The sequence below is a fragment of the Salvelinus alpinus genome, chromosome 2 (genome assembly GCF_045679555.1).
Source record: "Salvelinus alpinus chromosome 2, SLU_Salpinus.1, whole genome shotgun sequence".
Classification (NCBI taxonomy): domain Eukaryota; kingdom Metazoa; phylum Chordata; class Actinopteri; order Salmoniformes; family Salmonidae; genus Salvelinus; species Salvelinus alpinus.
The window spans coordinates 105,001,537-105,017,027 of NC_092087.1; the positions used below are offsets into that span (position 1 = coordinate 105,001,537).

The following is a 15,491-nucleotide window of genomic DNA, read 5'->3' on the forward strand; positions in this document are numbered from 1 at the left end:
TTTGACTTTGGAACTTTATGTCCTGCTATAACCCCTTTATGTCATGTCTCGTAAGACTCTCCGTGGAAGGTGTACACGTCGGAGGTGGGCCCTGTTGTGACACAGGTGACGGTGGGCGGGCTCACCCCTGCCAGGACCTATCAGTTCAGACTCTGTGCTGTCAATCAAGTGGGCCGCGGCCAATACAGCGGCGAGACACAGAGGTAAGGGCGGGACTAACACACATACACAGACACACATTATACACAGACACAAACTATACACAGACACACATTATACACAGACACACATAGACACACAGACACAGATTATACACAGACACACATTATACACAGACACACATAGACACACAGACACAGATTATACACAGGCACACATTATACACAGACACACATAGACACACAGACACAGATTATACACAGGCACATATTATACACTGAGGTAAGGGCTGGACTTGGTTCATGCACACACACACATACACGTGACTCACACACACACACATGACTCACACACACACACACACACATACACGTGACTCACACACACACACATGACTCACACACACACACACACACATACACACGTGACTCACCCACACACGTGACTCACACACACACACATACACACGTATGTGTGTGTGTGTGAGTCACGTGTTATGTGTGTGTGTGTGAGTCACGTGTGTGTGTGAGTCACGTGTGTATGTTATGGATATTAGTGCTTCTGCTCAGAATCACCGTTCTGCATATTACACAACAATGGAGTGACTTTCAGAGAACAGACTAGATGAAAGAGAAGAGGAGAGGAGGAGAGGAGAGGAGAGGAGGGGAGAGGAGGGGAGAGAGGAGAGGAGGGGAGAGGAGGGGAGGGGAGAGGAGAGGAGGAGAGGAGGGAAGAGGAGAGGAGGAGGGGAGAGGAGAGGAGAGGAGAGGAGGAGAGGAGAGGAGAGGAGGAGAGAGGAGAGGAGAGGAGAGGGGAGAGGGAGAGGAGGAGAGGAGAGGAGAGGAGAGGAGAGGAGAGGAGAGGAGAGGAGAGGAGAGAGTAGGAGAGGGGAGAGGAGAAGAGGAGAGGGAGAGGAGAGGAGAGGGAGAGGAGAGGAGAGGAGAGGAGAGGAGAGGAGAGGAGAGGAGAGGAGAGGAGAGGAGAGGAGAGGAGAGAGAAAGAGGGGAGAGGAGAGGAGAGGAGAGGAGAGGAGAAGAGAAGAGGAGGGGAGGAGAGAGGAGAGGGGAGAGAGAAAGAGGGGATGAGAGGAGAGGAGAGGAGAGAGAAAGAGGGGAGAGGCAGGGAGGTATTTTGTTTGGGATCCATTTACTCTGAAATGAGCAATTTATATTCATCAGTACGATACTGAGGCTTCTGTAAGTGTGTGTGTGTGTCTGTGTGTGTGTGTGTGTGTGTGTGTGTGTGTGTGTGTGTGTGTGTGTGTGTGTGTGTGTGTGTGTGTGTGTGTGTGTGTGTGTGTGTGTGTGTGTGTGTGTGTGTGTGTGTGTGTGTGTGTGTGTGTGTGTGTGTGTGTGTGTGTGTGTGTGCGTGCGTGCGTGCGTGCGTGCTTCTGAGGGTTAAAGAGAAGTGGGATACACGCACACACTTTGTCAGCAAAGGTGTCAGCTAGTGATTACATGCAGGAGCTTGTAATATATATACAGTGGGGAGAACAAGTATTTGATACACTGCCGATTTTGCAGGTTTTCCTACTTACAAAGCATGTAGAGGTCTGTAATTTTTATCATAGGTACACTTCAACTGTGAGAGACGGAATTTAAAACAAAAATCCAGAAAATCACATTGTATGATTTTTAAGTAATTAATTCGCATTTTATTGCATGACATAAGTATTTGATACATCAGAAAAGCAGAACTTAATATTTGGTACAGAAACCTTTGTTTGCAATTACAGAGATCATACGTTTCCTGTAGTTCTTGACCAGGTTTGCACACACTGCAGCAGGGATTTTGGCCCACTCCTCCATACAGACCTTCTCCAGATCCTTCAGGTTTCGGGGCTGTCGCTGGGCAATACGGACTTTCAGCTCCCTCCAAAGATTTTCTATTGGGTTCAGGTCTGGAGACTGGCTAGGCCACTCCAGGACCTTGAGATGCTTCTTACGGAGCCACTCCTTAGTTGCCCTGGCTGCGTGTTTCGGGTCGTTGTCATGCTGGAAGACCCAGCCACGACCTATCTTCAATGCTCTTACTGAGGGAAGGAGGTTGTTGGCCAAGATCTCGCGATGCATGGCCCCATCCATCCTCCCCTCAATACGGTGCAGTCATCCTGTCCCCTTTGCAGAAAAGCATCCCCAAAGAATGATGTTTCCACCTCCAAGCTTCACGGTTGGGATGGTGTTCTTGGGGTTGTACTAATCCTTCTTCTTCCTCCAAACACGGCGAGTGGAGTTTAGACCAAAAAGCTCTATTTTTGTCTCATCAGACCACATGACCTTCTCCAATTCCTCCTCTGGATCATCCAGATGGTCATTGGCAAACTTCAGACGGGCCTGGACATGCGCTGGCTTGAGCAGGGGGACCTTGCGTGCGCTGCAGGATTTTAATCCATGACGGCGTAGTGTGTTACTAATGGTTTTCTTTGAGACTGTGGTCCCAGCTCTCTTCAGGTCATTAACCAGGTCCTGCCGTGTAGTTCTGGGCTGATCCCTCACCTTCCTCATGATCATTGATGCCCCACGAGGTGAGATCTTGCATGGAGCCCCAGACCGAGGGTGATTGACCGTCATCTTGAACTTCTTCCATTTTCTAATAATTGCGCCAACAGTTGTTGCCTTCTCACCAAGCTGCTTACCTATTGTCCTGTAGCCCATCCCAGCCTTGTGCAGGTCTACAATTTTATCCCTGATGTCCTTACACAGCTCTCTGGTCTTGGCCATTGTGGAGAGGTTGGAGTCTGTTTGATTGAGTGGGTGGACAGGTGTCTTTTATACAGGTAACGAGTTCAAACAGGTGCAGTTAATACAGGTAATGAGTGGAGAACAGGAGGGCTTCTTAAAGAAAAACTAACAGGTCTGTGAGAGCCGGAATTCTTACTGGTTGGTAGGTGATCAAATACTTATGTCATGCAATAAAATGCGAATTAATTACTTAAAAATCATACAATGTGATTTTCTGGATTTTTGTTTTAAATTCCGTCTCTCACAGTTGAAGTGTACCTATGATAAAAATTACAGACCTCTACATGCTTTGTAAGTAGGAAAACCTACAAAATCGGCAGTGTATCAAATACTTGTTCTCCCCACTGTATATTTCACCTTTATTTAACCAGGTAGGCCAGTTGCAGGGATATGTAATGTAGTCTTTAATATATATATATATATATTTCACCTTTATTTAACCAGGTAGGCCAGTTGCAGGAATATGTAATGTAGTCTTTAAAATATATATATATATATTTCACCTTTATTTAACCAGGTAGGCCAGTTGCAGGAATATGTAATGTAGTCTTTAATATATATATATATATATATATATTCCACCTTTATTTAACCAGGTAGGCCAGTTGCAGGGATATGTAATGTAGTCTTTAAAATATATATATATATTTCACCTTTATTTAACCAGGTAGGCCAGTTGCAGGGATATGTAATGTAGTCTTTAAAAAATATATATATATATATATTCCACCTTTATTTAACCAGGTAGGCCAGTTGCAGGGATATGTAATGTAGTCTTTAATATATATATATATATATATATATATTCCACCTTTATTTAACCAGGTAGGCCAGTTGCAGGGATATGTAATGTAGTCTTTAAAATATATATATATATATTTCACCTTTATTTAACCAGGTAGGCCAGTTGCAGGGATATGTAATGTAGTCTTTAAAATATAAATATATATATATTCCACCTTTATTTAACCAGGTAGGCCAGTTGCAGGGATATGTAATGTAGTCTTTAAAATATATATATATATATATATATTTCACCTTTATTTAACCAGGTAGGCCAGTTGCAGGGATATGTAATGTAGTCTTTAAAATATAAATATATATATATTCCACCTTTATTTAACCAGGTAGGCCAGTTGCAGGGATATGTAATGTAGTCTTTAAAATATATATATATATATATATATTTCACCTTTATTTAACCAGGTAGGCCAGTTGCAGGGTTATGTAATGTAGTCTTTAAAATATATATATATATATATATATATATTTCACCTTTATTTAACCAGGTAGGCCAGTTGCAGGGATATGTAATGTAGTCTTTAAAATATAAATATATATATATTCCACCTTTATTTAACCAGGTAGGCCAGTTGCAGGGTTATGTAATGTAGTCTTTAAAATATATATATATATATATATATTCCACCTTTATTTAACCAGGTAGACCAGTTGAGAACAAGTTCTCATTCACAACTGCGACCTGGCCAAGATAAAGTAAATTAGTGCGACAAAAACAACAACACAGAGTTACACATAAACAAACAGTCAATAACACAATAGAAAAATCTATGTACAGCGTGTTCAAATGTAGTAAGATTAGGGAGGTAAGGAAATAAATAGGCCATAGAGGCAATTTAGCATTAACACTGGAGTGATAGATGTGCAGATGATGATGTGCAAGTAGAGATACTGGGGTGCAAAAGAGCAACACATCTAAATAACAGTATGGGGATGAGGTAGTTGGATGGGCTATTTACAGATGGGCTATGTACAGGTGCAGTGATCTGTGAGCTGCTCTGACAGCTGGTGCTTAAAGCTAGTGAGGGAGGTAAGAGTCTCCAGCTTCAGTGATTTTTGCAATTCGTTCCAGTCATTGGCAGCAGAGAACTGGAAGGAGAGGCAGCCAAAGGAGAATTGGCATTGGCGGTGACCAGTGAAATATACCTGCTGGAGCGTGTGCTACGGGTGGGTGCTGCTATGGTGACCAGTGAGCTGAGATAAGGCAGGGTTTTACCTAGTAGAGTCTTATAGATGATACATCCCTAAATCTATATCTCTATATCTCCCCCTCTCTCTCCCCCCTCTCTCTCCATCCATCTCCCTACATCCCTAAAGCTATCTCTCTATATCTCCCCCTCTCTCTCCCCCCTCTATCTCCATCCCTCTCCCTACATCCCTAAATCTCTCTCTCTATATCTCCCCCTCTCTCTCCATCCCTCTATCTCCATCCCTCTCCCTACATCCCTAAATCTCTCTCTCTATATCCCCCCCCTCTCTCCATCCCTCTCCCTACATCCCTAAATCTATCTCTCTATATCTCCCCCCCTCTCTCTCCATCCCTCTCCCTACATCCCTAAATCTATCTCTCTATATCTCCCCCCCCTCTCTCTCCATCCCTACATCCCTAAATATCTCTCTTTCTCGCTCTCTCTCTCTCTCTCTCGTTCTCTCCCCTCCTCTCCCTAAATCTCTCTCTCCCCTCCTTTGTCTCTCTCTCTCTATATATCTATGTTATTATTAGTGTCCAGCTGCTTTAACCAGACAGTTTGATTTGAGGCCAGAAATAACTGACAGAAATACAATAATATGTGTTTCTCAATTTCTACAAACACATTGTAATCTGTTCAGCAGACAGAGACAGAGAGAGATAGGGAGGTAGAGAGAGAGAGAGAGACAGAGGGGGTAGAAATAGAGAGAGAGAGGGAGGTAGAGAGAGAGAGAGAGGAGGTAGAGAAGGATAGAGAGACAGAAAGGGAGGTAGAGCGAGAGAGAGAGAGGGAGGTAGAGAGAGGGAGAGAGAGAGAGAGACAGAGAGGGAGATGATGTCACACTACAGTCCGCTGTTAGACTGGATGATGTCACACTACAGTCTGCTGTTAGACTGGATGATGTCACACTACAGTCCGCTGTTAGACTGGATGATGTCACACTACAGTCTGCTGTTAGACTGGATGATGTCACACTACAGTCCACTGTTAGACTGGATGATGTCACACTACAGTCCACTGTTAGACTGGATGATGTCACACTACAGTCCACTGTTAGACTGGATGATGTCACGCTACAGTCTGCTGTTAGACTGGATGATGTCACACTACAGTCCACTGTTAGACTGGATGATGTCACGCTACAGTCTGCTGTTAGACTGGATGATGTCACACTACAGTCTGCTGTTAGACTGGATGATGTCACACTACAGTCCACTGTTAGACTGGATGATGTCACACTACAGTCCACTGTTAGACTGGATGATGTCACACTACAGTCCACTGTTAGACTGGATGATGTCACACTACAGTCCACTGTTAGACTGGATGATGTCACACTACAGTCCACTGTTAGACTGGATGATGTCACGCTACAGTCTGCTGTTAGACTGGATGATGTCACACTACAGTCCACTGTTAGACTGGATGATGTCACGCTACAGTCTGCTGTTAGACTGGATGATGTCACACTACAGTCCACTGTTAGACTGGATGATGTCACACTACAGTCTGCTGTTAGACTGGATGATGTCACACTACAGTCCACTGTTAGACTGGATGATGTCACACTACAGTCCACTGTTAGACTGGATGATGTCACGCTACAGTCTGCTGTTAGACTGGATGATGTCACACTACAGTCCACTGTTAGACTGGATGATGTCACACTACAGTCCACTGTTAGACTGGATGATGTCACACTACAGTCCACTGTTAGACTGCATCACACCAAGAAAACAATATATTTCTTATTTCTCTCTCTCTCCGTCTCTCTGGGTGACCAGGGAGTCGTTACGGCAACAGTCTCCATGGAGACGTGGGGTCCTTAGAGTCAAGGTGTCCAAGGAGAGTCCCTGTCTGATCAAAGGACCCCAGATTAACTCCAAACTGAGAAACCTTATTGAAGTAGCCAATTACCACACACACACACACACACACACACACACACACACACACACACACACACACACACACACACACACACACACACACACACACACACACACACACACACACACACACACACACACACACACACACACACAAACACACACCATTAACGTGGTAAAAGAGAAACCGTTTAAAGGGAAGGAATCTGCATAAATGGCAGATAAATCAGGACTGAGGAATGGAACTCTCAAACTTTTTCCTTTTGGTTAAAAAGAAACTACTTTTAAAAGGACTTAAAATGACTTTCAATCTCTCCCCCGCCCCTCCCTCTCCCCCTCCCTCTCTCTCTCTCTCCCTCTCCCCCTCCCTCTCTCTCTCTCTCCCTCTCCCTCTCCCCCTCCCCCTCTCTTTCCCTCTCCCCCTCACCTTCCCTCTCCCCCTCACCTTCCCCCTCCCTCTCCCCTCCCTCTCTCGCCCTCTCCCTCTCTCTCCCCCTCCCTCTCTCCCTCACCTTCCCTCTCCCGCTCACCTTCCCTCTCCCCCTCCCTCTCCCCGTCCCTCTCCCTCTCTCTCCCCCTCCCTTTCTCCCTCTCTCTCCCCCTCCCTTTCTCCCTCTCCCCCCCACCTTCCCTCTCCCGCTCACCTTCCCTCTCCCTCTCTCTCTCTCTCTCTCCCTCTCCCTCTCTCCCTCTCTCTCTCCCTCTCTCCCCCCCACCTTCCCTCTCCCCCTCCCTCTCCCCGTCCCTCTCCCTCTCTCTCCCCCTCCCTTTCTCCCTCTCTCTCCCCCTCCCTTTCTCCCTCTCCCCCCCACCTTCCCTCTCCCCCTCACCTTCCCTCTCCCCCTCCCTCTCCCTCTCTCTCCCTCTCTCTCCCTTTCTCTCTCCCTCTCTCTCCATGTCTCTCTACCTCTCTCTCTCCCTCTCTCTCCCTCTCTCTCTCTCTCCCGCTCCCTCTCTCTCTCTCTCCCTCTCTCTCTCCCCCTCCCTCTCCCTCTGTTTCCATCAATCATCATCAATCTTTAGCAGAGCGTTCCATGCTATTCACACAAACTGTAGACATTCTTTCTGTGTCTAATGTTGTTGAACGCTCGTTTCCCTGGTGTGGGTTGCCATCGGTAATGAGGTGGCATCTGGCCTCAGCTGCAACGATGCCACCCTCCACAGACCAAGGTCACACACACACAGACACACACACACACACACACACACACACACACACACACACACACACACACACACACACACAGACACACACACACACACAGACACAGACACAGACACAGACACAGACACAGACACACACACACACAGGCACACAGGCACACAGGCACACAGACACACACACACACACACACACACACACACACACACACACACACACACACACACACACACACACACACACACACACACACACACTGTTTTCATAGAAGAATATGACTGAGACTGTGAGAGAGGGACAGAGATATCTAGTATTTAAAACAAGTCAGAAGCTCTGGGTGAACTGCTACCACAAGTGGTCAGGTGTCCATCCAGTATACACCATCCACCTCCATTATACACCATCCACCTCCATTATACACCATCCACCTCCATTATACACCATCCACATCCATTATACACCATACACCTCCATTATACACCATCCACCTCCAGTATACACCATCCACCTCCACTATACACCATCCACCTCCATTATACACCATCCACCTCCATTATACACCATCCACCTCCATTTTACACCATCCCACTCCATTATACACCATCCACCTCCATTATACACCATCCACATCCATTATACACCATACACCTCCAGTATACACCATCCACCTCCATTATACACCATCCACCTCCATTATACACCATCCACCTCCAGTATACACCATCCACCTCCAGTATACACCATCCACCTCCATTATACACCATCCACCTCCAGTATACACCATCCACCTCCATTTTACACCATCCCACTCCATTATACACCATCCACCTCCATTATACACCATCCACATCCATTATACACCATCCATCTCCATTATACACCATCCACTTCCAGTATACACCATCCACCTCCATTATACACCATCCACCTCCAGTATACACCATCCACCTCCAGTATACACCATCCAACTCCAGTATACACCATCCACCTCCAGTATACACCATCCACCTCCATTTTACACCATCCACCTCCATTATACACCATCCAGCTCCATTATACACCATCCAGCTCCATTATACACCATCCACCTCCAGTATACACCACCCACCTCCAGTATACACCATCCACCTCCATTATACACCATCCACCTCCATTATACACCATCCACCTCCAGTATACACCATCCACCTCCATTTTACACCATCCACCTCCAGTATACACCATCCACCTCCATTATACACCGTCCACCTCCAGTATACACTATCCACCTCCATTATACACCATCCACATCCATTATACACCATACACCTCCAGTATACACCATCCACCTCCATTATACACCATCCACCTCCATTATACACCATCCACCTCCAGTATACACCATCCACCTCCATTATACACCATCCATCTCCATTATACACCATCCACCTCCAGTATACACCATCCACCTCCAGTATACACCATCCACCTCCATTATACACCATCCACCTCCATTTTACACCATCCACCTCCATTATACACCATCCAGCTCCATTATACACCATCCAGCTCCATTATACACCATCCACCTCCAGTATACACCACCCACCTCCAGTATACACCATCCACCTCCATTATACACCATCCACCTCCATTATACACCATCCAGCTCCATTATACACCATCCATCTCCATTATACACCATCCACCTCCAGTATACACCATCCACCTCCAGTATACACCATCCACCTCCATTATACACCATCCACCTCCATTATACACCATCCACCTCCATTATACACCATCCACCTCCAGTATACACCATCCACATCCAGTATGTTGTGGTAATGCCTTATTCCATCAGTGATGACTCACACACACACACACACACATACAGTATACACACACACACACACACACACACACACATAGTGTACACACACACACATACAGCGTACACACACACACATACAGTATACACACACACACACATACAGTATACACACACACACACATACAGTATATACACACACACACACACACACACACACACACACACACACACACACACACACACACACACACACACACACACACACACACACACACACACACACACACACACACACACACACACACACACACACACACAGTATACACACACACAGACACACACACACATGTGCACACGCACGCACACAGATCACCACGCTACGGCTAATGTCTAAAAAGCTTATGGAGAATCGCTTAGCTGCTTAAAGAGGGGGATGGTGGGAGAGAGAGAGAAAAGACAGAGCCCAAGACAGAGACAGGGAGAGAGATTTAGGGGGAGGGATGGAGAGGTAGAGGGGAGGGAGAGAGAGTGGAGAGAGATTTAGGGAGATAGGGAGAGATAGATTTAGGGAGAGGGGTGGCGAGAGAGGGAGAGAAAGAGAGAGAGAGAGACATAGAGTGACACAGAGACACAGGGACACAGAGACAGAGAGAGAGAGACACAGAGACAGAGAGAGAGGGAGAGACACAGAGACACAGAGAGAGAGAGACAGAGAGAGAGACACAGAGACCGAGAGAGAGACACAGAGACAGAGAGAGAGACACAGAGACAGACAGACAGAGACAGAGAGAGAGACACAGAGACAGAGACAGAGAGAGAGACACAGAGACAGAAAGACAGAGACAGAGACCGAGAGAGAGACACAGAGACAGAGAGAGAGACACAGAGACAGCGAGAGAGAGACAGAGAGAGAGACACAGAGACAGAGAGAGAGAGACAGAGACAGAGAGAGAGAGACAGAGACAGAGAGAGAGACACAGAGAGAGAGAGACAAAGAGAGAGACACAGAGACAGAGAGAGAGAGACAGAGACAGAGAGAGAGAGACACAGAGACAGAGACAGAGAGAGAGACACAGAGAGAGAGAGACAGAGACAGAGACAGAGAGAGAGACACAGAGACCGAGAGAGAGACACAGAGACAGAGACACAGAGACAGAGAGAGAGAGACAGAGACAGAGACAGAGAGAGAGAGACACAGCGACAGAGAGAGAGACACAGAGACCGAGAGAGAGAGAGACACAGAGACAGAGAGAGAGACACAGAGACACAGAGACAGAGAGAGAGACACAGAGACAGAGACAGAGAGAGACACAGAGACAGAGAGACAGAGAGACTTACTGAGTGTAAAATAAATCTGTAAATGTAATCCAGAGAGGGGAAAGGGCCATCAGAGAAACCAGACAGTCCTAAAGCTGAAACGGGGTGTGTGCCATATGGCTGTGGTTATGGTGAATAGGCAATAGTAAAGGGCTCACGCGTGTTACATATACAGTGGGGAGAACAAGTATCTGGGGTTAGGGTGAACCACTTAACACAGGGGAATGGACCGGCTCAACACTGGGGTTAGGGTGAACCGCTTAACACAGTGGAATGGACCGGCTCAACACTGGGGTTAGGGTGAACCGCTTAACACAGTGGAATGGACCGGCTGAACACTGGGGTTAGGGTGAACCGCTTAACACAGTGGAATGGACCGGCTGAACACTGGGGTTAGGGTGAGAGATGCTTAACACAGTGGAATGGACCGGCTCAACACTGGGGTTAGGGTGAGAGATGCTTAACACAGTGGAATGGACCGGCTCAACACTGGGGTTAGGGTGAGAGATGCTTAACACAGTGGAATGGACCTGCTCAACACTGTGGTTAGGGTGAACCGCTTAACACAGGGGAATGGACCGGCTCAACACTGTGGTTAGGGTGAACCGCTTAACACAGGGGAATGGACCGGCTCAACACTGGGGTTAGGGTGAACCACTTAACACAGTGGAATGGACCGGCTCAACACTGTGGTTAGGGTGAACCGCTTAACACAGTGGAATGGACCGGCTCAACACTGGGGTTAGGGTGAACCGCTTAACACAGTGGAATGGACCGGCTCAACACTGTGGTTAGGGTGAGAGATGCTTAACACAGTGGAATGGACCGGCTCAACACTGGGGTTAGGGTGAGCCGCTTAACACAGTGGAATGGACCGGCTCAACACTGGGGTTAGGGTGAACCGCTTAACACAGTGGAATGGACCGGCTCAACACTGGGGTTAGGGTGAACCGCTTAACACAGTGGAATGGACCAGCTGAACACTGGGGTTAGGGTGAGAGATGCTTAACACAGTGGAATGGACCGGCTCAACACTGGGGTTAGGGTGAGCCGCTTAACACAGTGGAATGGACCGGCTCAACACTGGGGTTAGGGTGAACCGCTTAACACAGTGGAATGGACCGGCTCAACACTGGGGTTAGGGTGAACCGCTTAACACAGTGGAATGGACCGGCTGAACACTGGGGTTAGGGTGAGAGATGCTTAACACAGTGGAATGGACCGGCTCAACACTGGGGTTAGGGTGAACCGCTTAACACAGTGGAATGGACCGGCTGAACACTGGGGTTAGGGTGAGAGATGCTTAACACAGTGGAATGGACCGGCTCAACACTGGGGTTAGGGTGAACCGCTTAACACAGTGGAATGGACCGGCTGAACACTGGGGTTAGGGTGAGAGATGCTTAACACAGTGGAATGGACCGGCTCAACACTGGGGTTAGGGTGAGAGATGCTTAACACAGTGGAATGGACCGGCTCAACACTGGGGTTAGGGTGAGAGATGCTTAACACAGTGGAATGGACCGGCTCAACACTGGGGTTAGGGTGAGAGATGCTTAACACAGTGGAATGGACCGGCTCAACACTGGGGTTAGGGTGAACAGCTTAACACAGTGGAATGGACCGGCTCAACACTGGGGTTAGGGTGAGAGATGCTTAACACAGTGGAATGGACCGGCTCAACACTGGGTGTTAACGACCCAGTCAAAGTTACCTGAAAAACAACGGGGGGCGGAAGAGCCTAAATTACTGAGTAGAGATGGAGAGAAGAGGATGGATAGAGAGAGAGGATGGACAGAGAGAGATGAGAGAGGATGGATAGAAAGGGATGAGAGAGGATGGACAGAGAGAGGATGATAGAGCGAGAGATGTAGCCACCTAGCACATAGCTGCAGTCATCCTAACTAATACTGATTTATCTAATAAAGACACACTGCACTGCAGTCCTGTCTATTGGGGGAGGGAGGGAGGGAGGGAGGGAGGGAGGGAGGGAGGGAGGGAGGGAGGGAGGGAGGGAGGGAGGGAGGGAGGGAGGGAGGGAGGGAGGGAGGGAGGGAGGGAGGGAGGGAATAAATGATGATATAATGGTAGTTATATTTAATAGAGTAGACAGTTTCATAATCATTCATAGTAACAGTTGTCTGTTAAAGTTACTACTGAACTACACTGGTAGAGATGAGGGAGGGAGGGAGGGAGGGAGAGACAGGGAGGGAGGGAGGGAGAGAGAGACGGGGGAGATAGAGGGAGGGAGGGGGGAGGGAGAGTAATCTTCAGTATTGCAGTACAGTAGAGGAGAGTTTTCATCCTTCCCTTCTAATGAGAGACTGATTCAGAACTGGGAGACCAGGGCTTTGTCCCAAACCACATCCTATTCCCTACATAGTGCACTGTGGGTCCTGGTTAAAGGGAGTCTATTCCCTACATAGTGCACTGTGGGTCCTGGTTAAAAGGAGTCTATTCCCTACATAGTGCCCTGTGGGTCCTGGTTAAAGGGAGTCTATTCCCTACATAGTGCCCTGTGGGTCCTGGTTAAAGGGAGTCTATTCCCTACATAGTGCACTGTGGGTCCTGGTTAAAGGGAGTCTATTCCCTACATAGTGCACTGTGGGTCCTGGTTAAAGGGAGTCTATTCCCTACATAGTGCACTGTGGGTCCTGGTTAAAAGGAGTCCACTATATAGGGAATATGGTGCCATTTATTTGGACAGCAGCAGGACTTTCTGGCCAATCAGTGACGTTGAGAGAGAGATTAGGCCAGTGGTTTTCAAACCTGTCCTCGGTGACCCCCTAGACATTTTGCAATTGTGTTGTAGCCCTCAACTAACTCACCTGATCCCCAGCCGGTCCATGTGTTTGACCCAGAGCCTAACTCACCTGATCCCCCAGCCGGTCCATGTGTTTGACCCAGAGCCTAACTCACCTGATCCCCAACCGGTCCATGTGTTTGACCCAGAGTCTAACTCACCTGATCCCCCAGCCGGTCCATGTGTTTGACCCAGAGCCTAACTCACCTGATCCCCAGCCGGTCCATGTGTTTGACCCAGAGTCTAACTCACCTGATCCCCAACCGGTCCATGTGTTTGACCCAGAGTCTAACTCACCTGATCCCCAGCCGGTCCATGTGTTTGACCCAGAGCCTAACTCACCTGATTCACCTCATCAAGGGCTTGATAATTAGTTGACATGTTGTCAGGTTGTCAGGTGCAATAGCTCTGGATAAAACACATGGAACCACTGGGAATCCCTGAGAAACTAAATATATATATTTTTATTTTATTTTATTGAACCTTTATTTAACTAGGCAAGTCAGTTAAGAACAAATTCTTATTTACAATGACGGCCTACCCCGGCCAAACCCAGACGACGCTGGGCCAATTGTGCGCCGACCTATATATGTGTGCTATAGAATCGGTCCATCTACAATGTGTTGTGTTTGTGTCCTCCCAGGTTGATGCTGAGAGAGGAGGCTCCCAGCGCTCCTCCTAAGAACATGGTGGCGTCGGGTCGGACCAACCAGTCTATCATGGTCCAGTGGCAGCCTCCCCCAGAACCACAGCTCAATGGAGTGCTGAGAGGATACGTTCTCAGGTAGGAGGGGTGTTGGAGCTAGCAGGTAGGAGGGGTGTTGGAGCTAGCAGGTAGGAGGGGTGTTGGAGCTAGCAGGTAGGAGGGGTGTTGGAGCTAGCAGGTAGGAGGGGTGTTGGAGCTAGCAGGTAGGAGGGGTGTTGGAGCTAGCAGGTAGGAGTGGTGCTGGAGCTAGCAGGTAGGAGGGGTGTTGGAGCTAGCAGGTAGGAGGGGTGTTGGAGCTAGCAGGTAGGAGTGGTGTTGGAGCTAGCAGGTAGGAGGGGTGTTGGAGCTAGCAGGTAGGAGGGGTGTTGGAGCTAGATGCAGTAAATAGTAAATACTACAGTATTACCCCCCCCCCCCCCCCAAAAAAAAAAACTACTGTCCGCAAAAACACCAAACCTGTTTTTTACAACATTATTTAATTTGCATATGCCTTACCATCCCCCCCCCCCCCCCCCCCCACATATCCAAATGTGTGCCACCCATAAGTGAGAAACATACAGGTTATAGTAAAGACCCCAGTCCTCCCTACATACAGTTTACAGTAAAGACCCCAGTCCTCCCTACATACAGTTTACAGTAAAGACCCCAGTCCTCCCTACATACAGTTTACAGTAAAGACCCCAGTCCTCCCTACATACAGGTTACAGTAAAGACTCCAGTCCTCCCTACATACAGGTTACAGTAAAGACCCCAGTCCTCCCTACATACAGGTTACAGTAAAGACCCCAGTCCTCCCTACATACAGGTTACAGTAAAGACCTCAGTCCTCCCTACATACAGGTTACAGTAAAGACCCCAGTCCTCCCTACATACAGGTTACAGTAAAGACTCCAGTCCTCCCTACATACAG

General features: G+C 47.8%; 1 protein-coding gene across 1 annotated transcript in view; it reads left to right on the forward strand.

Moving 5' to 3' along the window:
• Nucleotides 1–15,491, forward strand: part of LOC139547594 (protein sidekick-1-like) — a 458,168-nt gene that overhangs the window by 336,612 nt on the left and 106,065 nt on the right. Inside the window, exons 15-16 of the mRNA XM_071356530.1 lie at nt 56–203; nt 14,519–14,659. Of these exons, the coding sequence (XP_071212631.1) occupies nt 56–203; nt 14,519–14,659 (289 nt within the window). The remainder of the gene's footprint in view (nt 1–55; nt 204–14,518; nt 14,660–15,491) is intronic.